Raw genomic sequence first — 23,179 nt, forward strand, 5'->3', positions numbered from 1 at the left:
TGGTTCCGGGCGGGGTTTGGTAAGGTCGGGCCATGGTGGGGCAGAGGTTGGGAAGATGGCGTGGCGAGGCTTGGCGCAGAGAGGCTGGGGCTGTGGTCAGGCGTGGGCTCCGCCGGCGGGCGGCCGCAGCTGCGAGGAGCTCACTGCAGCCCTGGGTCAGCCGCGGCTGCTCGGGCGCAGGTAATGGTCGCGTCTCGGGGCTTCTCGCCTCTCGTGCCCTCGGCTCCGGCAGCGCATCCTGAGGGGCGGAGGCCGTGCGGTTCTCTTATGCTGCCCCCGGCTCACCCTCTCTCTTCACCAGCCCCTCCTCTCTCCCTCCCCCTTTACCCCTCGCCTGCGTCCAGTCCTCGCTTCTTGCCGCGCCACCCTGCCCGGGTGCACAGTGACCAGCCCCGGCCCAACTCTCCGTGAGCCCGCGGTGGCCCCTTTCCCATCCGGAGGGACGGGAAAAGTAATCTGTGAGGGCTGATTGCGCACCACGCCTCATAATCCTGCGAGCAAGAGTTAACACAGCTGGTAGAATGGCAGGGCTGAGATTTTATTCTGTCAGTCTTTATAAAACCTTTGTTTTACTACAAATTACCTTCTTTATCGTTTAGAGAACTCTGTAAGGGAAGGCGGAGTCAGAGGAGGGCATCACTTTGCCTCTTGCAGAGTTGTAGGAGAGGCTTTTCTGTTAAAGAAGTTGGGAAGTGGAGTATTTGGTTTCTAGATGACTTGGAAAGAAAAGTCAATTTTTCCCGAGTAGAAGCTGTATGAAGAGTACGGTCTATCAGTATTTGCTGCTTTTGCATTAGAGTAATTCAACTCTAAATTGAGAGAAGAGAGAAATCCCTGAACTAATATTCTGATGTGTATTTGGCTCTGAAATTTCTTCCTGTTCTTTAACAGAATTTCAGCTCTGCCAGTTTCTGACTTGGTTAGATGTGTGCCTGGAATCCACCTGACTGATAGTAGCAAGGAACATGAAGTGTTTATCAACATGGGGATTAGCCAGTGGTAAATAATTGAGGCTCCAATATGGTGGAGCCATCCTTAATTTTAAAATCACCTGGAGTGTTTTTAGACTGTATTTCCCAGGCCCTATTGCAGTCCTTCCTGTCATCTTGCCCGGTGCTGGGGGGCGGGGAGTGAAAGAACCTGCAGTTCTAAACAAGCACTGCGTGTGTGTAGGATCAGAAATTTGTGGAAAACTGGCTTATATTGTACCTTAACTTCATGATACACTGGAACATGGAGCCTCAGGCACTAATCTTAAACTCCTGAGGAGATGGAGAATGAGGTCAGGTGGAGGTGGTGGTTGATTTCAGTGGTCCTGATTCCATTTCCACTTTACTCCAAATCCCAGTCGAAATTGCATGGTTTGAGGGGGAGGAAAAGTGAATACAGTTATTAGGAGGCAACAGGTGTTAAATATTCAAGATATGTGTTAGGAAGGGAAAGGAAAAGAACTAACTTGGTTAATGAGGCCATTTAAAAAAAATCATGTGATGTTGAAGATTAGCATCACAATTTTTTAGTTTGTCATTTATATGCAGAGTTTGAAATTGACATTTTTTTGTGGTGACACTGAAAAATGTGCATTACAAGAGATTGTAGGTAAGCCTGAAATAGAATATATGTCTACTTTCCTCTAGAAAGCATGAGTTTCCTTGTATATAACTTTATTAGGTCTGCTTTCACTTCTAGTGGTTCTAAAATTAGTATGTGGAGGAATGAAGTCATGGATACGGTTAAAAAGCAGAGGTCTGGGCTCAGTCCTTGTGATTTTGATGTAATGGGCCTGAAGTGTGGCTGAGAATTTGCATTGTTTTCGTCTTACAAGAACTACAGGTGGTGATATTCCTCAAAATTTCTGCAAACAATAGCAGGCCCAAGGCAGCCCACCAGCCAAGAATGGTTTCTATGTCTTTAAAGGGTTGCAAAACAAAACACTATGCCGCAGAGTTTTAAATTGTTCTTCACAAAGACTAAAATGTTTATTGTCTGGCTCTTTACAGAAAAAAGAGACTATTTCACTTAGGGTTTTCAGAAACTTTACCATGATCAAACTGTTGGCAGCACTGCTGAAAAATGGTTTAGGTCTGAAAGAAGCCTGCGTAATTTGTCAGTTGTATAGAACTAGCTAAGAGAAGAAAATAGTTGATTGTAGCACTTACACGGAGCTTAAATCTTTTAGATTAGGATAACAATCTTAAGATATCTTTAGGTTAAATACCTGACAAATTAGTAAATCAGGTATATTCAATTATTTTCCCTGTTTAATTCACCATGTATTAACTCAAGGTGAGTTTTAAGAAAATAATTGTGGCATGCAAGAGTTTATGCCCCTTCCCCTAAATACAACTATTTTCTTTTAAGTGGGATGAGTCTGTTGTGTGTGTGCTTGGACACGTCTTGTCTCCATTTGCACAATAGGCCACTTCTACTCAGTTTATTCACACAAATCTATAGTAACATAGACATTAGTGCTGACTTGTACGATATCTAAGTGGCATTGTCTTTATCCTCACACTGTTGAAAACAATTCACTAGATCGTGTTATCTCACCACTAAGGCAACAGATATATAGACATGACTTTTCAATTTAAAAGTTACGGGATGATATTAAAAAATGGAACCATAACAATTGTGTGGTTAGTGGTAACTCAAGCATTCATAAGATCTTCCCACTTTGAGCACGTTACATTGCTTTCACAAATCACTAGTTATTGGCAGAAGGACCAAAGCACAGAGCAAAAAGGCAGGCCTGTCCTCATGAGTTGGTATATACCTTTTGTGACTCTTTCCTCCCATCCCACCCCCATGCATTTTATTGTGTTGCTTCCTTTGTTTTCCAGACTTATTTCAGGTCATTTATTTTTCCATATTACCTACCCATATGAATGGTTAGAGCTTAAGAACCTAGGCCTTTAAATATGATATCAAACATTTGCAGTTGGAGACATTTATTACACTTTTCCTGGTTGGTTTTACTTCTAAGAAATGTAAAACAAAAGCTCACTAAGGACAGAGAACGTACCTTGTCATATAATGTGTGATGAAGTACTTATTACATCTAAAAGCATCCTTGTACCAACAGAAAACCCAGCTCTAGCTGACCTTAATAATTAGGGGAATTTATTGGTTTATACCGTTAAAAAGTCCAGAGGTGAGCCTGGCTTCTGGGTGAGGCAAGATCGTGTTTCAGATTGTCACCAGGACTCCATTTTCCTCCATGGCTTGGCTCTGCTTCCTAAACGTTGGCTTTATGCTCTCAGTATGCTATCTCCTTGTTGTAAGATGGCTGTCAGCAGCTCTTGGGGCTATATACTTGTAGGTTCAAGTCCAGCAGAAAAGATTCTCTTCCCCAGTATTACAAACAAAATCTTGAAATTTGAATTTCACTGGACTGGATTGGCCTAACTTGGGATGCATGTTCATCTTTGAATTCCTTAAAGTTGCCAGGGATGTGGGACGTGTAGGTTCGCTTAAGCCAGTCAGGAGCTTGGTGTGCCTCCCCAAACCAAGTGGCTGGAAATTCCAGGGTACCCTTAGGTGCGGATGCTAGGATTGAGCCAAAAAAGCTCACTGTCAGTCCTAGTGAAACTTTTGTATTGGAATACTTTGGTTACAAATCCTAATTTTAAAATTCTAGTCAGATAGGATTAACCTGTAGATAACCATTGTAATTTAAGTAGAAATGTTGTTGGAAGGATGAGGGATTAGATTCTAGCTCCTGCTGTTCAAAGTGGTTCATGAACGAGCAGTTCAGGACAGGGTTTGCTAAACATATTTTGTAAATGGCTCGATAGAAAATAGGGCCACGTAGGTCACTGTCAGATATTCTTTTTCTTTTAAACAACTCTTTTAAGCAATAATAAATGAGACAACTGAGGAAGCTGCTACCAGATCAGGTTCTGCTAACCAAAGTAAGAACTATGCTGTCTCCACCGTTATTTTCACTAGCAGAAGTCATGCCTCGTGTGCTGCCTCTCACTCAACTCAGTTCTGACTTCAGGTGTTGTGCTGATGTATCTGATTAACAGGCCCTGATCACATCTCGAATACTAACCAAAAGGATACCTGAGAAATAGTTCTTAGCTTTCCAGTCCCTGCAGCATGTGAATGTACCATAGGTGAAAGGAATAGGTGTTCAGTGAGCCAAGTCATAGTACTTAATTCTATCCAACAAGTTCTGTATGTCCAACTCTAATTCCCAGTGTATGTATTCCTAACATGTATTTTGCATCTGAACTGCATCTGGGGCCAATTTGTTCTTGGTGTCCTCAGTCCCACACTTAACTTCTGTTGAGATTCTCAAGGTAAATATTATTCTAGGCAAAAGGTCTGGCTTTGCGTCAAATCCAGATTCCCAACCTGGTGTATTTGTATTCCTTTTCAAGTATTGTGCTTCAGAATTGTAAATGAGTTGATGAGCTGTAGAAGAACTGATTGAGTACATATCCTGGAGTATTAAGCTGTTGGAGATATAAAGAAATCTCATCCTTCATATTTCTTGGTCTAAAAGGAAGAAAATGTGGCCTACTGGTTGGGATTCTGGGTTCTCACTGCCGTGACCCAGGTTCAATCTTGGTTGGGGAGCTGAGATCTTGTAAGCCACGAGATGTGACCAAAAAAAAAAAGAATACCAGAAACCAACAACATTGGGTTACGATTTTTTTTTAACTTATTTATTTATTTTTGGCTGCGTTGGGTCTTCGTTGCTGTGCGCAGGCTTTCTCTAGTTGCAGCAAGCGGGGGCTGCTTCATGGTGGTGTGCGGGCTTCTCATTGCGGTGGCTTCTCGTTGCGGAGCACGGTCTCTGGGCACATGGGCTTCACTAGTTGTGGCTCACAGGCTCAGTAGTTATGGCTCCCCGGCTCTAGAGCGCAGGCTCAGTAGTTGTGGCACATGGGCTTAGTTGCTCCATGGCATGTGAGATCTTCCCGGACCAGGGCTCGAACCCGTGTCCCCCTGCATTGGCAGATGGATTCTTAACCACTGCTGCCACCAGGGAGGCCCTGGGTTACAATTTGTAACCATTTACAGGGAAACATTTAAAGGAAACATATTCCTATTACTTTGTGTCACATCTTTGGGGTTTTTGGCCCAAAGTGGTGTTACTTGTAATTTATTTACTAGATCTAGCTCTAAATTACTTCGGAATATTTAATAAAAATCAAATCCAATTGCAAAGGATTAACATCTGCCACTTTTAAAGCTGTTATCAGTTAGGAATGCATTTGGCTATAAGTTAATTGTTGCTTAAAGAAACGAGAGGAGTATTTAGCATAAAATGATTGGAGGTAGGTGGCTATTGTCTTTGCTCAGTGGCTCAAAAAATGTTAAGGTTAGTTTCTGAAGCCCTTGGCCTTTCTCTGGGCATTCAAGATGACTGCCTCATCTCTAGGAAATTGCGTCCTTTTTCAAGGCAAAAAGAAGTGGGAGGGATGTGACATTAGTGATACCTCCAATTTTATCAGATAAGCAAAACCTTTTCAAGAGGTTTCTAAACAGTTAAGTCTCATTTTGTCAGAACTCTGTAATATGGCCATCCCTAGCCATAGGAGAGACTGGTAAAGTGAAGATATTTATCTTTCCTAGGCTCTGCAGAAAAAGCAGGCAACAGAACAAGAACTAGAAATAGATTTGCAATTAGCCATTCAACAGTTACTTGCTATAGGATATTCATAAGACTGGGAACAGGTTCTGAAGTTCAGAGCCATTCAGAGCAGCATTGGCATTGTTTGACTAAGTGTACTGCTTTCCGAAATAGATTTTGTTGAAAGAAGTAGCACTTATTTGTTAGTACAAATTCTAAATTATTAGAAGTTTTAAGGTGAATTACTTTATCATCATCACCCATCCTCACCATGTGATGTCTGAGAAGTTGAACTGTGGCGTAGACTTAGTGTTGAAGACAGAGCATTTTAGGTGAGTAATGGTAATAGTAGCTATACCATTTTTCTGAGTTTCGTGTTTCCAAATGCCTGCTAGACATCACCTGGGTGTTCTACCAATGCTAAAAATACTTCATTGCAATATAATTTACATGTAGTAAAACATATAAGTATTAACGCATACAGCCCATTAGTTCTGACAAATGTATACACCTGTGCAACCATCACCTAAAAATAAAGATACTGCCCATCATTCCATCAAGTTCCCTCTTGCCCCTTTCCAATCAAGTCCCACTTTACGCAACCACTATTAATTTTTTTTAAAAATTATTTATTTATTTATTTTTGGCTGTGTTGGGTCTTCATTGCTGTGCGCAGGCTTCCTCTAGTTGCAGCGAGCAGGGGCTACTCTTCGTTGTGATGCATGGGCTTCTCATTGAGGTGACTTCTCTTGTTGCAGAGCACGGGCTCTGGGTGCGCGGGCTTCAGTATTTGTGGATGAGGGCTCAGTAGTTGTGGCTCATGGGCTCTAGAACGTGGGCCCAGTAGTTGTGGCGCATGGGCCTAGTTGCTCCACAGCATATGGAATCTTCCTGGACCAGGGCTCGAACCCGTGTCCCCTTCATTGGCAGGTGGATTCTTAACCACTGTACCACCAGGGAAGTCCACCACTATTGATTTTGGTCACCACAAATTATTTTTGCCTGTTCTTTAGCTTGATATGCATTAATGGAATCACACACATTATGTGCTCTTTTGTGTTTGACTTCTTTTACTCAGCAGTGTTTTTGAGATTCATCCGTGATGTGTGATCAGTAGTTTTTCACTGAGTGATACAGTTGGCCCTCTGTATCTCCAGGTTCCTCATCCATGTATTCAAACAACTGTGGATGGGGAATGTCACTGTATTATGTCATTTTATATAAGGGATTTCAGCATCCCGAATTTGGTATCCGCAGGGAGTCCTAGAACCAGTCTCCCGTGGATACTGAGGGACCACTGTATTCCATTGTATGAATATTACACAGTTCATCCTTTCCCCTGTTGATGGAAATTTAAGTTCCAATTTTTACCTGTTAGAACTGAGCTGATGTGATGGCAGGCATTTTAAACAGTGCCCAAGATGGAATTATTCATCTCTCATTTTCCAGTTTCCTATTTTGGTGCCTCTGATTTTCCTTGTCTTAGTGAGTAGTACCACCTTCCTTTCAGTTATTCAGAATAAAACCAATAATCATTCTTGACCCCTTCTTTCTTCTAACATAATTATTGACCCTTTCTTTATTAGGAACTGGCCTTGGTGGTGGAGATAAAATGAATACAGAAGTGATAATCTAGTTATGGTACAGGCAATAAATGAGACAAGTATAAGAGTACATACAGGATGCTTTAGAACTCTAGGAGTACAGAGGAGACACCCAGCCTGCGAGAGTTTAGGAAGGCTTCCTGGAGGAGGAAATAAATGAACTGAATTTTGAAGGGCACGAAAAAGTTAAAGGGAAGTAAGTACCGCAACAAAGGAGTAGCATTGCTCAATTTGGTGGGGTGATGAAAAATTTACTGTGAGATTTAAAGCAGGGGAATGATAATATATTTGTGCCTAATAAAATGTGGAGGATGAGTTGGAGTAAGGCAGTATTAGAAGCAGTGAGATCTGTTAGGAAATGGTAGAGTATTCCAGGCCAAAAGGGATGAACTAAGGGATTGTGTGGGAATTAGGGAGAGAATGTTGGCCCTCTAAGAGGGCATTTGAGGAAGTGTTGAATGTTTGTGGAAGAGTGATATGAGGAAAGAAGAACATGCAACATGTTAAAATGTTTGAACTTAAGTCAGCTGTTGCTGTTGTTTAGGCATGGGGTACGGGACTAGATTAGGAGTGAAAAAAATATTTGACAGATTTGGTTTTAAATTAGATGGTAAGAATTAAGCAGAGAGAACTCCATAATGACTTCTAGATTTTTAATCTTAGTGATTAAGATAACTGTGGGCCCACTGAAAGAATAAAGAAGTCAGAAAATGGAGCTTGTAGAAGGGGATGAATTCCCTTCTGAATATATTGATTTTAAAGTAATAGGGAGCATATCCAAGTAGAATTATTCAGTATATAGTTGGAAATACAAGACAAGAAAATTGAGGCTGGGACTAGAGACATATATTTGAATCATTTACTTGCTTAGAAGTCATCCGGGCCACAGAAATGAACTTTTTCTTTTATTCAACCAAAGTGTTTCAAGGCCCACGTTACAAAGGTGAGAAGACCTGTCTGACTGGCAGACAGGAGTTCTATGAGTCTGAAGGATATAGTAGGATTAGAGTACAATGAGAACAAACAGGAAGGGGCCTCTACATGGTCTACCTGGGGGAAATTACCATTTTACAAAAGAAAAAAATGCTTCACAAATTTATATGGGTTCAGTTTGAATGGAGAATGTGTAAAGGAACTGTTAGAGCCTTTAAGTATATCTGTCTTTATGGGATAGGAGAAAGGGGGAAGCCGTTAGGAAAGCACGTGTGAAGAGCAGGGAGTGCAACCTTACAGGCGCTGACAGGTGTGATCAGTAGTGTCAGATGTTTTGAGGAGGTCAAGCTATAAGGACTCAAACAAGAAAACCCTTTATAGAACATCTAGTTGGGTGTCCCCCAAACTGGTAGTGAAGTAAATAGGGGGCAAGGTGGGGAAAATCTGCCAATTTGTAATGGTTAGTACTTATAAAAGGAAAATCATTATTTGATTTAAATGTTTGGCCAAACTTCAAAAAAAATAAAGCTATTCTGTGCTAATTCAAACCACAACTTGTAGTTCTCCAGCTTTTTACAGGATTGCAGACTGTGTGGGGGATGGATACAAATTATTCTGTTGATTGATACACAGTAGCGGCGCAAACAGATGCCCTGTAAAGCTGCTGTAGTTTATGTCTCTCCTTTTTCAGAAGGGCACAGTTCATTGTTTTGACTGAATCCTACCTGGGAGTAGGAGTCTTGGTGGCTTTGGGGCTGCATAGTGAGAATAAACTGAAATGGTGATGATGCACGTCAGTTGGGGAGGCTCGTAGAGGTTGATGTTTGCAAGATGCAGCTCTGTTTCTTCCTTCCTTCCCTCCTTCCTTCCTTCTTTCCTTCCTTCCTATTTATTTTCCTTATTTTTTTTGGCTGCATCGGGCCTTAGTTGCAGCACACGGGATCTTCGTTGAGGCACACAGGATCTTTAATTACCACACTCGGTCTCTGTTGCTGCGCTCAGGCTTCTTACTAGTTGCGGCGTGAGGGTTTTCTGTCTCTAGTTGTGGTGCGCGGGCTCCAGGGTGCATGGGCTCTATAGTTGTGTTGCGCGGGCTCCAGAGCACAAGGGCTCTGTAGTTTGTGGCACGCAGGCTCTCTCATTGAGGTGCGTGATCTCAGTAGTTGTGGCGCGTGGGCTTAGTTGTCCCGAGGCATGTGGGATCTTAGTTCCCCAATCAAGGATCGAACCCACGTCCCTGCAGCTCTGTTTCTAATCTGTTATTTTCCCCTATAGGTTTAATGTTTTTATTCAGCAAAAATGTGGATTCAGAAAAGCACCCAGGAAGGTTGAACCTCGAAGATCAGACACAGGAACAAGTAGTGAAGCATACAAGAGAAGTGCTTTGATTCCTCCTGTAGAAGAAACAGCCTTTTATCCTTCTCCTTATCCTATAAGGACTCTTGTAAAGCCTTTGTTTTTTACTGTTGGGGTAAGAGCTCACGTCACTAGGAGTTACCTACCTTGCTGCAGGTGTAGTGTTAAAGTATCAATACTACTTGTCCTATTTGGGCTCCCTTAAAGACAAGTGGAGTGGGATCAAAAGGATCTGGGGTCATGATTACAATAGAACATGAATTTAATAATTGCTGTTAGAGTATGGGTCATTTATGTAAGCCCTGGAGAAGAAACTCATGGGCCTCTTATTTGGTATAACAATGCAAGTGATACTGAGTTGATATTTTGAATTTTATTGGAAAAGTTCTAACTGTAAACAGGCCCCAGGGTACTGTAACGTTAATAAAATGGGAAACAATTAAGTGTTCTTTTCACCTAGTAAGTTTCAGTGGGCCAGATGTTCCTTATGTTTATAAAAAGCAATGAAAATGAAATATCATCCTTGGAACTACGTATAGATCTATTTAAAAAAATTTTTCTTTTGTAATATATTTATTTTATATAGTTTACAGGCTGTGCATTTGGATCAGCTGCCATTTGGCAATATGAATCACTGAAATCCAGGGTGCAGAGTTATTTTGATGGTATAAAAGCTGATTGGTTGGATAGCATAAGACCACAGAAGGAAGGAGACTTCAGAAAGGAGGTAAAGATAAACATGGCATTTTTTTTGTTCTAATTGATCAGTTTTTGAAGTCTGGTTATTTATGAAGTGTTTTTAGTTAATGGCAACATTAGATCAGTAGATGTGAAGTCATTGCAGTTAATATTCTTCTTTAGAGTCATTTCATTGTAGTAAGTATCTGTTTCGTATGTCTGGCAACGTTGTACTTAACAGTGTTCCAAGAAGTTTGTCCCTCTACCCACATATCAAGAATCACCACAGATAGCTGTTAAAAATTAATGTTTTGGAGCCTCTTCCAGCTCTACTAAGGGCCACTGTTTTACTTTTAGAGTACATATTAGAATCACAGGGAGTTTTATGCTTGAGGGGTAGAGATACTATGTGGGTTTTAAAAAGCTTCTCAGTGACATGATGTTTATATATCTCTGATAAATAACCACTGTTGATGTTTTTTCTAACTGTGCTCAGGGGATCAAGATGCAAGAAAAGGGTACAAATATAGAGCTTTTAGAACTTTTCATTATTTCATATGCAAGTTGATGGCCTTCCTTCTACCTAACTGATTTTCTTAAAATGTTGCCTTTTAGATAAAGTGTATATTTTATTTCATTTGCCAGTACTTATTGAGCAGAGACCATAGGCTAATTTGTGGATCCAGGTCCATTTATTTTTCAAGCACCTTCGTATTTTTTTATGACACACTGCTCTTCCGGTTTGGAGAGAGTGTGATATCCTCTTCAGTTTTCTCCTTCCTAGGAACTTCTTATATCCTGGCTAGTGAGAGAGCAGCCTTGGGTTTTCTTTTTCCTAATGATAGTTGAAGGTTCCTCTAAGTAGGGAGGATTCATTCCTCCTTGTTTCCCCATAGACACAAGAAGCATGAGCCCTACCAGTTCTAGACAGGCTTTATGTCAGAAAAACAATGGATGTAATATTTGCAGGTAAAACCTGCAGTAATGAGCAGTGGTTTTTATTCAGTACAATATGTTTGAGAAGATAGTAACACTGACCTATTCCACAGTCCTGGATCCCTTGAAAGCTACAGGCTTCTGCACTATAAAGTTTTGATACCCAAATTGTTCCTTGGAATGGTGAAAATGACACATGCAATATACATAATCTTCATCCAAAGATGGATTTGTTTAAAGTAGTTAAATGATAAGAGATAAAATATAAAATCCATGTTAAAGAAAATTGAAATAACACATAAATATATCATGGGAAGTGAAAGTCCTGGGAACCCGTGCCCCACTACTACATATGCAGTGAGTAAGGTCTGAGAGTTCACACACATTTAAATTGTTGTTGACCTTGAACAACTCAGGGGTTGGAGAGCTGACCCTCCACGCAGTGGCACACGTGCCTGTAACTTTATAGTTGGACCTCTGTAACAGCGGTCCCACATCTGTGGATTCCACCAACTGCGAATGGTGTAGTATATTGTAGTACATATTTATTGAAAAAAATCTGCATATAAGTCCAGTGCAGTTCAAACTCCTGCTGTTCAAAGGTCAACTGAATTACAAAAATGGAATCATTGTTGTGCATGAATCAAATATATGTTGATCTGTAACTTTTTTTCTTTACCTTGGGTTTCTTTCTGTATTAGTATACAAAGTCTGGTTCAGTTTCATAGTTAGAACATAGTTTTTTTTAATTAAAAAACTTTAATCATGGAAAATTTCAAAGGTAAAGTAAAAAGAGCGAAGAGAATAGTATAATGAACCCCTATCATCCAATGTCAACAATTATTGACACATAGCCAACTTTGTTTCATCTGGTTCCCTTTCTTTCCCTTCCTTCCCCACCACTGATTACTATAAAGCAAATTCTAGGCATATATCATCTATAAAATTTCAAGGTGTGTCCCTAAAAGATTATGATTCTGTCTTTTTCTAAACCTCAATCTAGTATTATACCTTTAAAAAAAAAGGCAATTTTAGTAGAAAATATTCTTGGTTAGAATTTTAAAACTAGATTGGGTCTTGGTGAACAATCACTTGATAGTGTGCTAGGTACTTTATGTTATTGATATTCCTCACAGTGGTATTGCTATATATCTGTTACTGTCTCCATTTTATGTATCAGGAAACTGAAGTTTAGAAGTTATTTGAGGTCACAGAGCTTATCAGTGGCTTTGTGTAGAGAATGCAGGCTGTCTGACTATAAAACACCTGTGTTTTCCACTCTATCACATATTTGTTATGTCTGTTGTTCAGTAGAGATTTTTATAGATGAGGACTCTTTCATTTATGCACAAAGGATTTTCTTTCTTGCTTTTCATTTACATAGCCTGAAATTATTTACCATATGGTGATATGCAATTTTTCTTCTGTTTTAGATTAACAAGTGGTGGAATAACCTAAGTGATGGCCAGCGGACTGTGACAGGTTTGTGTTAGCTTACACGTTTTAGCCATTCAAGGGAAGAGAAATCAAACCAAAAGGTACAGTATGTCATAGTCAATGGCTTTTGTACCATGCTCATCAGTGGTTTAGAAGACAGAGTTTCTGTACCTTCAGGCTAATGTAATGGTTTGAAAATAGTGTGGCATAAAGGTATACATGAGGCTCTGGGTCAGTTATTTTCTAATTTTGATCTAGTATGATATTGATCAAATGATCTATCTTTGTTGTAAAATCCTAGCTTGTGAAATAGGTTATGAGTAATTATTACTTTCCCATTAAAGTAACTAAAGGGGACATTGATTAAGTACCTTCTTTATGCAGCATGCTTTATACATATTCTCTCTGTACCTCACAGGGTTGCTTACAGGGTAGTTATCTCCCTTTTTACAGATAAGGAAACTGGCTTTCAGAGAAGGAACTTTTCGAAGGTCACACTGCTAGTAAGTAAGAGCTGAGTTTCAAAACCCAGGTCTGTCTCATCCTAAAGCCGGTTTTCTCTTTTCTATACCATGCTGTTTATAAAATCCTCTTTAAATGTAAGCATGACATGTATATCACCATGATAATTTGTTTTTTTTAATTTTTATGGAAGACAGATCTGGCTCTTCAAGGTAACACTTGTGCAATATATTATGGACTTGGTTATTTTGAGAAATTTGGGGAAATGGATTTGTAAGTTCTTTAACAATTGTGCAGATAGGGAAAAAAATCTTCCTAGAGAAATAGCAAAATACTGCTTTTCCTTAAATATGGTTAGACTTAATGGTACTCTTAATTTTCTGTACCTACTTAAGTGGAGAAAAGGTGCTTATGTTTCTTCATTCAGACTGTCTGGAAGGTTTAATTTTTCTCTCTCCTTGGTGGAACCTGATCCTGTCTTCAAGCTTATGGTTTAGACATTGCTTCCTGCAGGAAGTGCTTTTTTTCTGAATTCATTGCACTTTTTAACCACTTATAACACAGCCTGCCTTATATAATTGTACATGTATCATCTTTGAGGACAGTGATGAGATTCATTTTGCTATAGCTCCTAGCACATACCTGGCACACAGTAAAGGCATTCAATTAAAATCTATTGAGTGAATGAATGTCGATGAGATCTTGAATCAAAAGATTGAGATTTTTCAAAGTATATTGCCATACTGTATAATTGATTAGTTAGTGAAGTCTTAATAAATATGATAACTTCAAAAATAGCTATGTAATAACACATGTTTCCATAGGAATTAATTGGGATTTTTGGTTTGTTTGCTTGTTTTCTGAAAATTAATAGCCTTTCCTTAGGGTAGCAAAGTTTTGATTTTTCTTGATATTTTCAAAGTATCTCACAATTAGTTGATACTTAGTGTTCTTTGAAGATTGTGAAGATTTTGTCATTTAACATTTGAGGAAACCTGGGACCAGAATTTAAAACCTTTTTCATGCCAGGAAGTGGTTTATCCAAAGAAGTGTTGGTATTTGGAGATAATTAAAAATCAGAATTCTTTCCCTTAGGTGACGTTGCAGTGTAACTAGCAGCTTGAGTATAAAGTACTTCGAACCACATAAATGTGAATGGTCATGCTAAAGACCTTAAATACTTGTCAGGTTAGCTAAGTGACTTTTAAAGGCTGAGGAAATGCTCTTTGATCTGTTCAGTGTCATCTCAAACTCCTTCAGGAAATAATTATTCTGGTAGCAGTGAATCTAGCCTCACTGTTGGTGGTGCTTTATAATCAGTTAGCTATGTACTAAAATTTCAGTGGTTAATAAACTTGTGCTTTAGTTATATCTTGTCTCTTTTCAGAGGTGCCAGTTCATTCCACTGACCTTGCTTAGCCCCTCGATTGCTTCCTTTAGGCTGATTCTAAGTGAGGTTGGCTCAGCTCCTGGCTTTTATTGAGGATGGGGTGACAGATTCATTCTGTGCCATATTTTCCTTGGATTGTAGCTGTTCTCTGAGTGTTTTTCTTTTTGTATTTTGAAAGAACTTGACAAGTCCTTAGGCCACTGACCTAGAAAGTTTCAAAGCTCTGTGAGACTGGTGTGCTTCTTTGCTCTGTAGTATTCACACCTAGACACTGGCAGCTTGAAAGCTGTAGCAGGTTAAAGATTTTGCAGTTTTACACCAAACATTTCATGTAAGAATTCCTTGCTATCTGAACCTAATGTGCTCATGGATTTGGATGGCAAGATTTTGGTTATAGCAAATTCAGACAGCAAAATGTTTTATCCAAATGCATTTGTTTCCTGAGCTTGAGGTGTAACAAGGGATATCTCAAATTTATCCATATCTCTTTTGAGTCCTAGGTTTGGATAAGAACAGTTGAAATCATAAGGGATACCTGTAATTTACTTTATCTTTAAGGTGGAATCCAGTGGTGAGGTGAAAAACCTCCCTTAGAGCTGATAGCAGTTTTGGAGTCCCTAGTTTTTGACTCTTCTAGCTCAATCTGTCCCTGGAAATCACTTTGTCAAGGTCTACCAGAGAACTGGTCTTAATCCCTTAATCTTTTTTTTCTTATCTGGTTTAGGGATTTTTTTTTTTTTGTCTTAATTGTCACACAGACATATCTCCCCAAACTTCACATTGCTCTGAAAAAGTTGTTACAAGTTCACTTGGTGCTTGTAGGATGAAGGGGGAGCATCAAGTAGCATTCTTCAAAGTTAGGCTTGTCCCTGGTACTTTTATATTTCAGCTAGTCTCCTGTATTGTCTTGCTCTGCAAGGCTTTTTTTTTTTTTTTTATGCTAATTTTTTTGCGGTACACGGGCCTCTCACTGTTGTGGCCTCTCCCGTTGCGGAGCACAGGCTCCAGACGTGCAGGCTCAGCGGCCATGGCTCACGGGCCCAGCCGCCCCGCGGCATGGGGGATCTTCCCGGACTGGGACACGAACCCGTGTCCCCTGCATTGGCAGGCGGACTCTCAACCACTGTGCCACCAGGGAAGCCCTCTGCAAGGCTTTTAAGCCTGTAGTAGAGGTCCCAGGCAACCCCCAAGGAGAGTATTTCCCCTACATTTCTAGCTTTTAGAGATGCCTATGAGGCACTCGTCATAGTTTTAGTTATTTCTGGGGAAAGGATAACAAAACTAGTGCTTGAGTGCCAGCTAGGCTTCAAGTACTATGTTAGGTACTTTATGGACACACATATTATTGTTAATCCTTATTATTAATCTTCTTAAAAAATAAATTATTTATTTTTGGCTGCGTTGGGTCTTTGTTGCTGCGCGTGGGCTTTCTCTAGTTGTGGCGAGCGGGGGCCACTCTTCGTTGCGGTGCATGGGCTTCTTATTGCAGTGGCTTCTCTTTGCTGCAGAGCACGGGCTCTAGGCATGTGGGCTTCAGTAGTTGCAGCACGCGGGCTGAGTAGTTGTGGCTCGCTGGCTCTAGAGTGCAGGTTCAGTAGTTGTGGCACATGGGCTTAGTTGCTCTGCGGCATGTGGGATCTTCCTGGACCAGGGCCGTGTCCCCTGCATTGGCAGGTGGATTCTTAACCACTGTGCCACCAGGGAAGTCCTTAAGAGCCCTGTTACTGGTATCCTCATTGTTCAGATGGGGTAAGTGAGGCTCAGAGAGGTTAAATAACTTGTCTGAGATCACACAGCTAGAAAGGCTGGAGATGGGAAACAAACTCCTTAGTTCAAATAATGTGCGTTTTATTACGTCCATTCACTTTCTGCTATAGCAAACCACCACTAATTACCTTTCTGATAAACCACACTGCCTTTCCCCATCTCAGGTATCTGAGTGCTAATTCATAGACCAAATTGCAGCAAATTGTCCCAAGGCAGCAGGCTGGCATTCAGTGAAGAAAGAGGGACGTTTTCGGCTACTCGGTTTATAGTTTGTCATTGTAAAATGAATAAATGTGCATAGTAACATTAAAATAGAGAATATGTAAAATAAAAAATAAATCTCTCTCACTGTAGACGTCCAGTTCCACCCCCATAACCATTGCCTTTTTAGCTGCTTGTGTATTCTTCCAAAGCACCTGTTTATATATAGACATTTATATCTGTATCTAACTATGGTTTAAACACAAACGGTAGCATGTAATGCATACTCCTCTACACCTCCACACCTCCTCTACACCTTTATTTTTTTTCACTTAGTATTTTAAAGGACATTCCATATCGATACAAGTAGGTCTATTGTATGCTTCCCCCCCCCCCTTTCTTCCTCCCCCCCCCCCCCCCCCCCCCCGCCCGTATGCGGGCCTCCCACTGTTGTGGCCTCTCCCGTTGCGGAGCACAGGCTCTGGACGCGCAGGCTCAGCGGCCATGGCTCACGGGCCCAGCCGCTCCGCGGCATGTGGGATCTTCCCGGCCCGGGGCACGAACCTGTGTCCCCTGCATCGGCAGGCGGAGTCTCAACCACTGTGCCACCAGGGAAGCCCCTATGTGCTTTTTAAAAGTATTTTATTGAAGTATAATATACATAGAAGAACATGCACGTGTCAGATGTACAACTGATTTTCACAAACTGAGCACATCCACATAACTAGCACCCAGATCAAGAAATGGAAATTACCAGCACGCCAGGGTAATTCTTTTTAATGGCATTGCAGCAGTTCGTGCAAATGAATACTATTGTAACAAGTCTTCTATTAATGAATACTTAGGTTGTCTTTAGTCTTGCTTTCATAGCAGGATGGAAGATGGATAGTCTCTTTGGATTTCCTCTCGATTTCAGGAAGCTGTGGAACCAGTCCTTAACTTGTTTTGTGGATACTCCCCAGAAGGAGAAATTATAGCCACTGTGTGAGGCCGACAGAATGATCCCAGTGCTTGTAGTCCTGGCTCCCAGGGAACCTGAGGACCGCTTGAACTCAGTTGTTTGGCTGCTGTGGGTGTGTGTGCTTGTCATTGTCTGGACTAGCCAGGTTCATTCAGATAGAGGAGCAGTGGAGGGGTGAGCTGGCCCACCTCAAACAGAAGGGATGCTGTACTTAGCTGTTAGACTCCAACTGGGATAGTCTTTTTTTTTCTTTTTTAGGAAAAGAGAGAAAGAGATTGTACCCCCTTCCTTGGAGGAAAATAGGCTGAAGTTACTGAACCCCCAGTAGTGCTTCCCAAATCAGTGTATTTTTTTTTTTTTAAATCAAGGTATAATTCACATGTCCTAAAATTCATCATTTAAAAGCACAGTTGACCCTTGAACAATGCAGAGGTTAGGGTTGCTGACCCTCCACACAGTTGAAAATCTGTGTATAACTTTATAGTCAGCATTCTGTCCACTGTTACGCATCCGTGGATTCAACCAACCGTGGCTCATGTAGTACCGTAGCACTTTAAAAAAAAAAACTTTGTAAGGTGGACCTGTGCAGTTCAAACTCATGTTGTTCAAGGGTTAACTATACAGTTCAGTGGTTTTTATTATATTTACAAGGTTGTGCTACTATCACCATCACCTACTCCCAGAACATTTTCATTACCCCAGAAAGAAACCCTATAGCCATTAGCAGTCACTCCCTATTCCCCTCCTCCCCTCAGCCCTAGACACCTACTTTCTTTCTCTGTGGATTTGTCTGTTCTAGACACTTCATAAAAATGGAATCACATAAATATGAGGCATTTTGTGGCTGCTTCTTTCACTTAGCGTAATGTTTTCAGAGTTCATCCATAGTGGCACATGTCAATACATATTTCTTTTTATGGCTAAATAATATTCCATTATATGGATACATCACATTTTATTTATTCATCTGTTGGTGGACATTTGTTTCTACTTTTTGGCTTAATATTATGATAATGCTGCTATGAATTTTCATATATATGTTTTGTGTGGACATATGTTTTCATTTCTCTTGCTAATATACCTAGAAGTGGAATTGTTGGGTCATATGGTACTCTGTTTAACTTTTTAAGAACTGTGGTAAAAAAACACATAAAATGCACCATTTAAACCATTTTTAAGTGTATAGCTTAGTAGAGTTAATTATATTCACATTGTTATGAAACACCTCCAAAACTCTTTTTGTCTTGTAAAACTGAAACTCTATACCCATCATACAACAATTTCCTTTTTTTTCCCTTCCCCAGCTCCTGGTAACTATCATGCCACTTTTTTTTTTTTTTTGCGGTATGTGGGCCTCTCACTGTTGTGGCCTCTCCCGTTGCAGAGAACAGGCTCCGGACGTGCAGGCTCAGCGGCCATGGCTCACAGGCCCAGCCGCTCCGCGGCATGTGGGATCTTCCCAGACCGGGGCATGAACCCGTGTCCCCTGCATCGGCAGGCAGACTCTCAACCACTGCGCCACCAGGGAAGCCCTCATGCCACTTTTTGTTTCTATAAATTTCAGTACTTTAGATATCTCATATAAGTGGAATCACACGATACTTGTCTTTTTTGACTGGTTTATTTCACTTAACGTAATGTCCTCAAGGGTCATCCATGTTGTAACATGTGACAAGATTTCCTTCCTTTTTTAAGGCTGAATAATTAATTCCTTTGTGTGTATACACCACATTTTGTTTATCCTTTCATTCTTCGATGGCCATTTGGGTTGCTTCCACCTCTTGGCTATTGTGAGTAGTGCTGCTAGGAACATGGGTGTGCAAATCTCTTTGTGTCCCTGCTTTCAATTCTTTTGGATATATACCCAGAAGTAGGATTGCTGAACTATATGGTAGTTCTATTTTTAATTATTTGAGGAAGCTCCATACTGTTTTCTATAGTGTTTGCACTATTTTACAGTCCTACAACGGTTCTGATTTCTTTGCATCCTTGTCAGCACTTGATATTTTCTGTTTATGGTTTTTTAAAAAATGGGTGCCATCCTAATGGGTGTGAGGTGACACATTGTGATTTTGATTTGCATTTCTCTAATTAGCTGTGTTGCTCATCTTTTCATATGTTGGTTGGCCATTTGAATACCATCTTTGGAAAAGTGTTCAAGTTCTTTGCTCACTTTAATCAGGTTGAATTTTGTTGTTGAGTTGTAGGAATTCTTTATATGTTCTAGATATTAACCCTTTATCAGATAGGTGACTTGCAAATATGTTCTCCTGTTCTGTAGGTTACCTTTCACTCTGTTGATTGTGTCCTTTGCACAAAAGCTTTTAGGTTTGATGTCCCATTTGTCTATTTTTGCTCTTTTGGTGTCATAGCCAAGAAATCATTGCCAAATCCAATGTTATGAGCCTTTTCCCCTGTGTTCTTCTAGGAGTTTTAAACTTTTTGGTCTTACCTTTAGGCCTCTAATTAATTTTTAGTTAATTTTTGTGTAGGGTGTAAGGTAAGAGTCCAAGTTTATTCTTTTGAGTATGAATATCCACTTTTCCCTGTTTTCTTTCTGAAGAATGCCAAATTGTTTTCTAAAGTGGCTGCACCATTTTATATTCCCTTAGGCAGTGTATGAGGATTCCATTTGTTATTGCTTGTCTTTTTCTAATAAATCATCAACTACAATTTTTTTGGTATTTTTTTATTGTGGTAAAATATACATAACATAAAATCTATCATTTTAGCCATACCATAAAGTGTGCAATTCAGTGGCATCAAGTACATTCACAGTGTTGTGCAACCGTCATCACTGTCCATTTCTAGAACTTTTCAGCATCCCAAACAAACTCTATACCCATTAAACAATAACTTCCCATTTCCCCTGCCCCTTAGCCTTTGGTAACCACCATTCTACTTTCTGTTTCTGTGAGTTTGCCTACACTTCATATAAGTGGAATTATAAATTATGTTTTTGTGTCTGGCTTCTGTTGTTTAGCATACTGTTTTCCAGGTTCATCCACATTTTAGCACATATCAGAATTTCATTCTTTTTTAAGGCTGAATAATATTGCATTGTTTTTTCAGTTATTTTTAAAATTGAAGTATAGTTGATTTACAATGTTACGTTAATTTCTGCAATACAGCAAAGTGATTCAGTTATATATATATATATATATATATACATTCCTTTTTTAAAATATTCTTTATTATGGTTTATGGTTTATCATAGAATATTGAATATAGCTCTTCGTGCTATACAATAGGACCTTGTTGTTTATCCATTCTATATATAAAAGCTCACATCTGCTAACCCCAACCTCCCACTCCATCCCTCCCCCAGCTTCCTCCCCCTTGGCAACCACAGGTCTGTTCTCTATGTCTGTGAGTCTGTTTCTGTTTCATAGATAGGTTCATTTGCATCATATTTTAGATTCTACGTATAAGTGATATCATATATTTGTCTTTGTCTTTCTGACTGACTTCACTTAGTATGATAATCTCTAGTTGCATCCATGTTGCTGCAAATGGCATTATTTCATTCTTTTTTATGGCTGAGTAGTATTCCATTGTATATATGCACCACGTCTTCTTTATCCATTCATCCATTGATGGACATTCAGGTGTTTCCATGTCTTGGCTATTGTGAATAGTGCTGCTATGAACATAGGGGGTGCATGTATCTTTTTGAGTTATAGTTTTGTCTGGATATGTGCCCAGGAGTGGGATTGCTGGATCATATGGTAATTCTGTTTCTGGTTTTCTGAGGAACCTCCATACTGTTTTCCACAGTGGCTGCAAAATCTTACATTCCCACGAACAGTATAAGAGGGTTGCCTTATCTCCACACCCTCTCCAGCATTTGTTATTTGTAGACTTTATAATGATGGCCATTCTGACCAGTGTGAGGTGGTACCTCATTGTAGTTTTAATTTTTTATTATTTATTTATTTATTTTTTTAAACATCTTTATTGGAGTATAATTGCTTTACAATGGTTTGTTAGTTTCTGCTTTATAACAAAGTGAATCAGTTATACATATGTTCCCATATCTCTTCCCTCTTGCGTCTCCCTCCCTCCCACCCTCCCTATCCCACCCCTCTAGGCGGTCACAAACCACCTAGCTGATCTCCCTGTGCTATGCGGCTGGTTCCCACTAGCTATCTATTTTATGTTTGGTAGTATATATATGTCCATGCCACTCTCTCACTTTGTGACAGCTTACCCTTCCCCCTCCTCATATCCTCAAGTGCATTCTCTAGTAGGTCTGTGTCTTTATTCCCGTCTTACCCCTAAGTTCTCTTTTTTTTCTTTGTGGTACGTGGGCCTCTCACTGCTGTGGCCTCTCCTGCTGTGGAGCAAAGGCTCAGGACGTGCAGGCCGAGTGGCCACGGCCCACGGGCCCAGCCGCTCTGCAGCATGTGGGATCTTCCCGGACCGGGGAACGAACCCATGTCCCCTGCATCGGCAGGCAGACTCTCAACCACTGTGCCACCAGGGAAGTCCGCCTCTAGGTTCTTGATGACTTTTTTTTTTTTTTTTTTTTGCTTAGATTCCATATATATGTGTTAGCATACGGTATTTGTTTTTCTCTTTCTGACTTACTTCACTCTGTATGACAGACTCTAGGTCCATCCACCTCACTAAAAATAACTCAATTTCGTTTCTTTTTATGGCTGAGTAATATTCCATTGTATATATGTGCCATATTTTCTTTATCCATTCATGTGTTGATGGACACTTAGGTTGCTCCCATGTCCTGGCTATTGTAAATAGAGCTGCAATGAACATTTTGGTACATGACTCTTTTTGAATTACGGTTTTCTCAGGGTATATGCCCAGTAGTGGGATTGCCTGGTTGTATGGTAGTTCTATTTTTAGTTTCTTAAGGAACCTCCATACTGTTCTCCATAGTGGCTGTATCAATTTACATTCCCACCAGCAGTGCAAGAGGGTTCCCTTTTGTCCACACCCTCTCCAGCATTTATTTATTTATTTTATTTATTTATTTATTTTGCGGTATTCGGTCCTCTCACTACTGTGGCCTCTCCCATTGAGGAGCACAGGCTCCGGACGCGCAGGCTCAGCAGCCATGGCTCACGGGCGCAGCCGCTTCGCGGCATGTGGGATCCTCACAGACCAGGTCATGAACCTGCGTCCCCTCCATTGGCAGGCTGACTCTCAACCACTGCACCAGGGAAGCCCAACTCCAGCATTTATTCTTCGTAGATTTTTTGATGATGGCCATTCTGACTGGTGTGAGATGATACCTCTTTGTAGTTTTGATTTGCATTTATGTAATGATTAATGATGTTCAGCATTCTTTCATGTGTTTGTTGGCAATCTGTATATCTTCTTTGGAGAAATGTCTATTTAGGTCTTCTGCCCATTTTTGGATTGGGTTGTTTGTTTTCTTGTTATTGAGCTGCATGAGCTGCTTATAAATTTTGGAAATTAATCCTTTGTCAGTTGCTTCATTTGCGAATATTTTTTCCCATTCTGAGGGTTGTCTTTTGGTCTTGTTTATGGTTTCCTTTGCTGTGCAAAAGCTTTGAAATTTCATTAGGTCCCATTTGTTTATTTTTGTTTTTATTTCCATTTGTCTAGGAGATGGGTCAAAAAGGATCTTGCTGTGATTTATGTCATAGAGTGTTCTGCCTATGTTTTCCTCTAAGAGTTTTATAGTGTCTGGCCTTACATTTAGGTCTTTAATCCATATTGAGTTTATTTTTGTGTATGGTGTTAGGGAGTGTTCTAATTTCATACTTATACATATAGCTGTCCAGTTTTCCCAGCACCACTTATTGAAGACACTGTCTTTTAACCACTGTATATTCTTGCCTCCTTTATCAAAGATAAGGTGACCATATGTGCGTGGGTTTATC

General features: G+C 40.2%; 1 protein-coding gene across 4 annotated transcripts in view; it reads left to right on the forward strand.

The window, feature by feature from the left end:
• Nucleotides 1-23,179, forward strand: part of PARL (presenilin associated rhomboid like) — a 59,365-nt gene continuing 36,186 nt past the window's right edge. For 2 of the 4 annotated variants that reach the window (XM_027110656.1, XM_027110670.1), the window contains exons 1-4: nucleotides 1-180; nucleotides 9,397-9,592; nucleotides 10,064-10,204; nucleotides 12,525-12,573. In XM_027110656.1, coding sequence (XP_026966457.1) covers nucleotides 56-180; nucleotides 9,397-9,592; nucleotides 10,064-10,204; nucleotides 12,525-12,573 — 511 coding nt within the window. In that variant the 5' untranslated portion in view covers nucleotides 1-55. The remainder of the gene's footprint in view (nucleotides 181-9,396; nucleotides 9,593-10,063; nucleotides 10,205-12,524; nucleotides 12,574-23,179) is intronic. The other 2 variants (XR_003433488.1, XM_027110669.1) reach the window with 1 other exon arrangement.

The sequence above is a fragment of the Aethalodelphis obliquidens genome, unplaced genomic scaffold (genome assembly GCF_003676395.1).
Source record: "Aethalodelphis obliquidens isolate GAN/ISIS:26980383/991018 unplaced genomic scaffold, ASM367639v1 scaffold1, whole genome shotgun sequence".
In the NCBI taxonomy this organism is placed as follows: domain Eukaryota; kingdom Metazoa; phylum Chordata; class Mammalia; order Artiodactyla; family Delphinidae; genus Aethalodelphis; species Aethalodelphis obliquidens.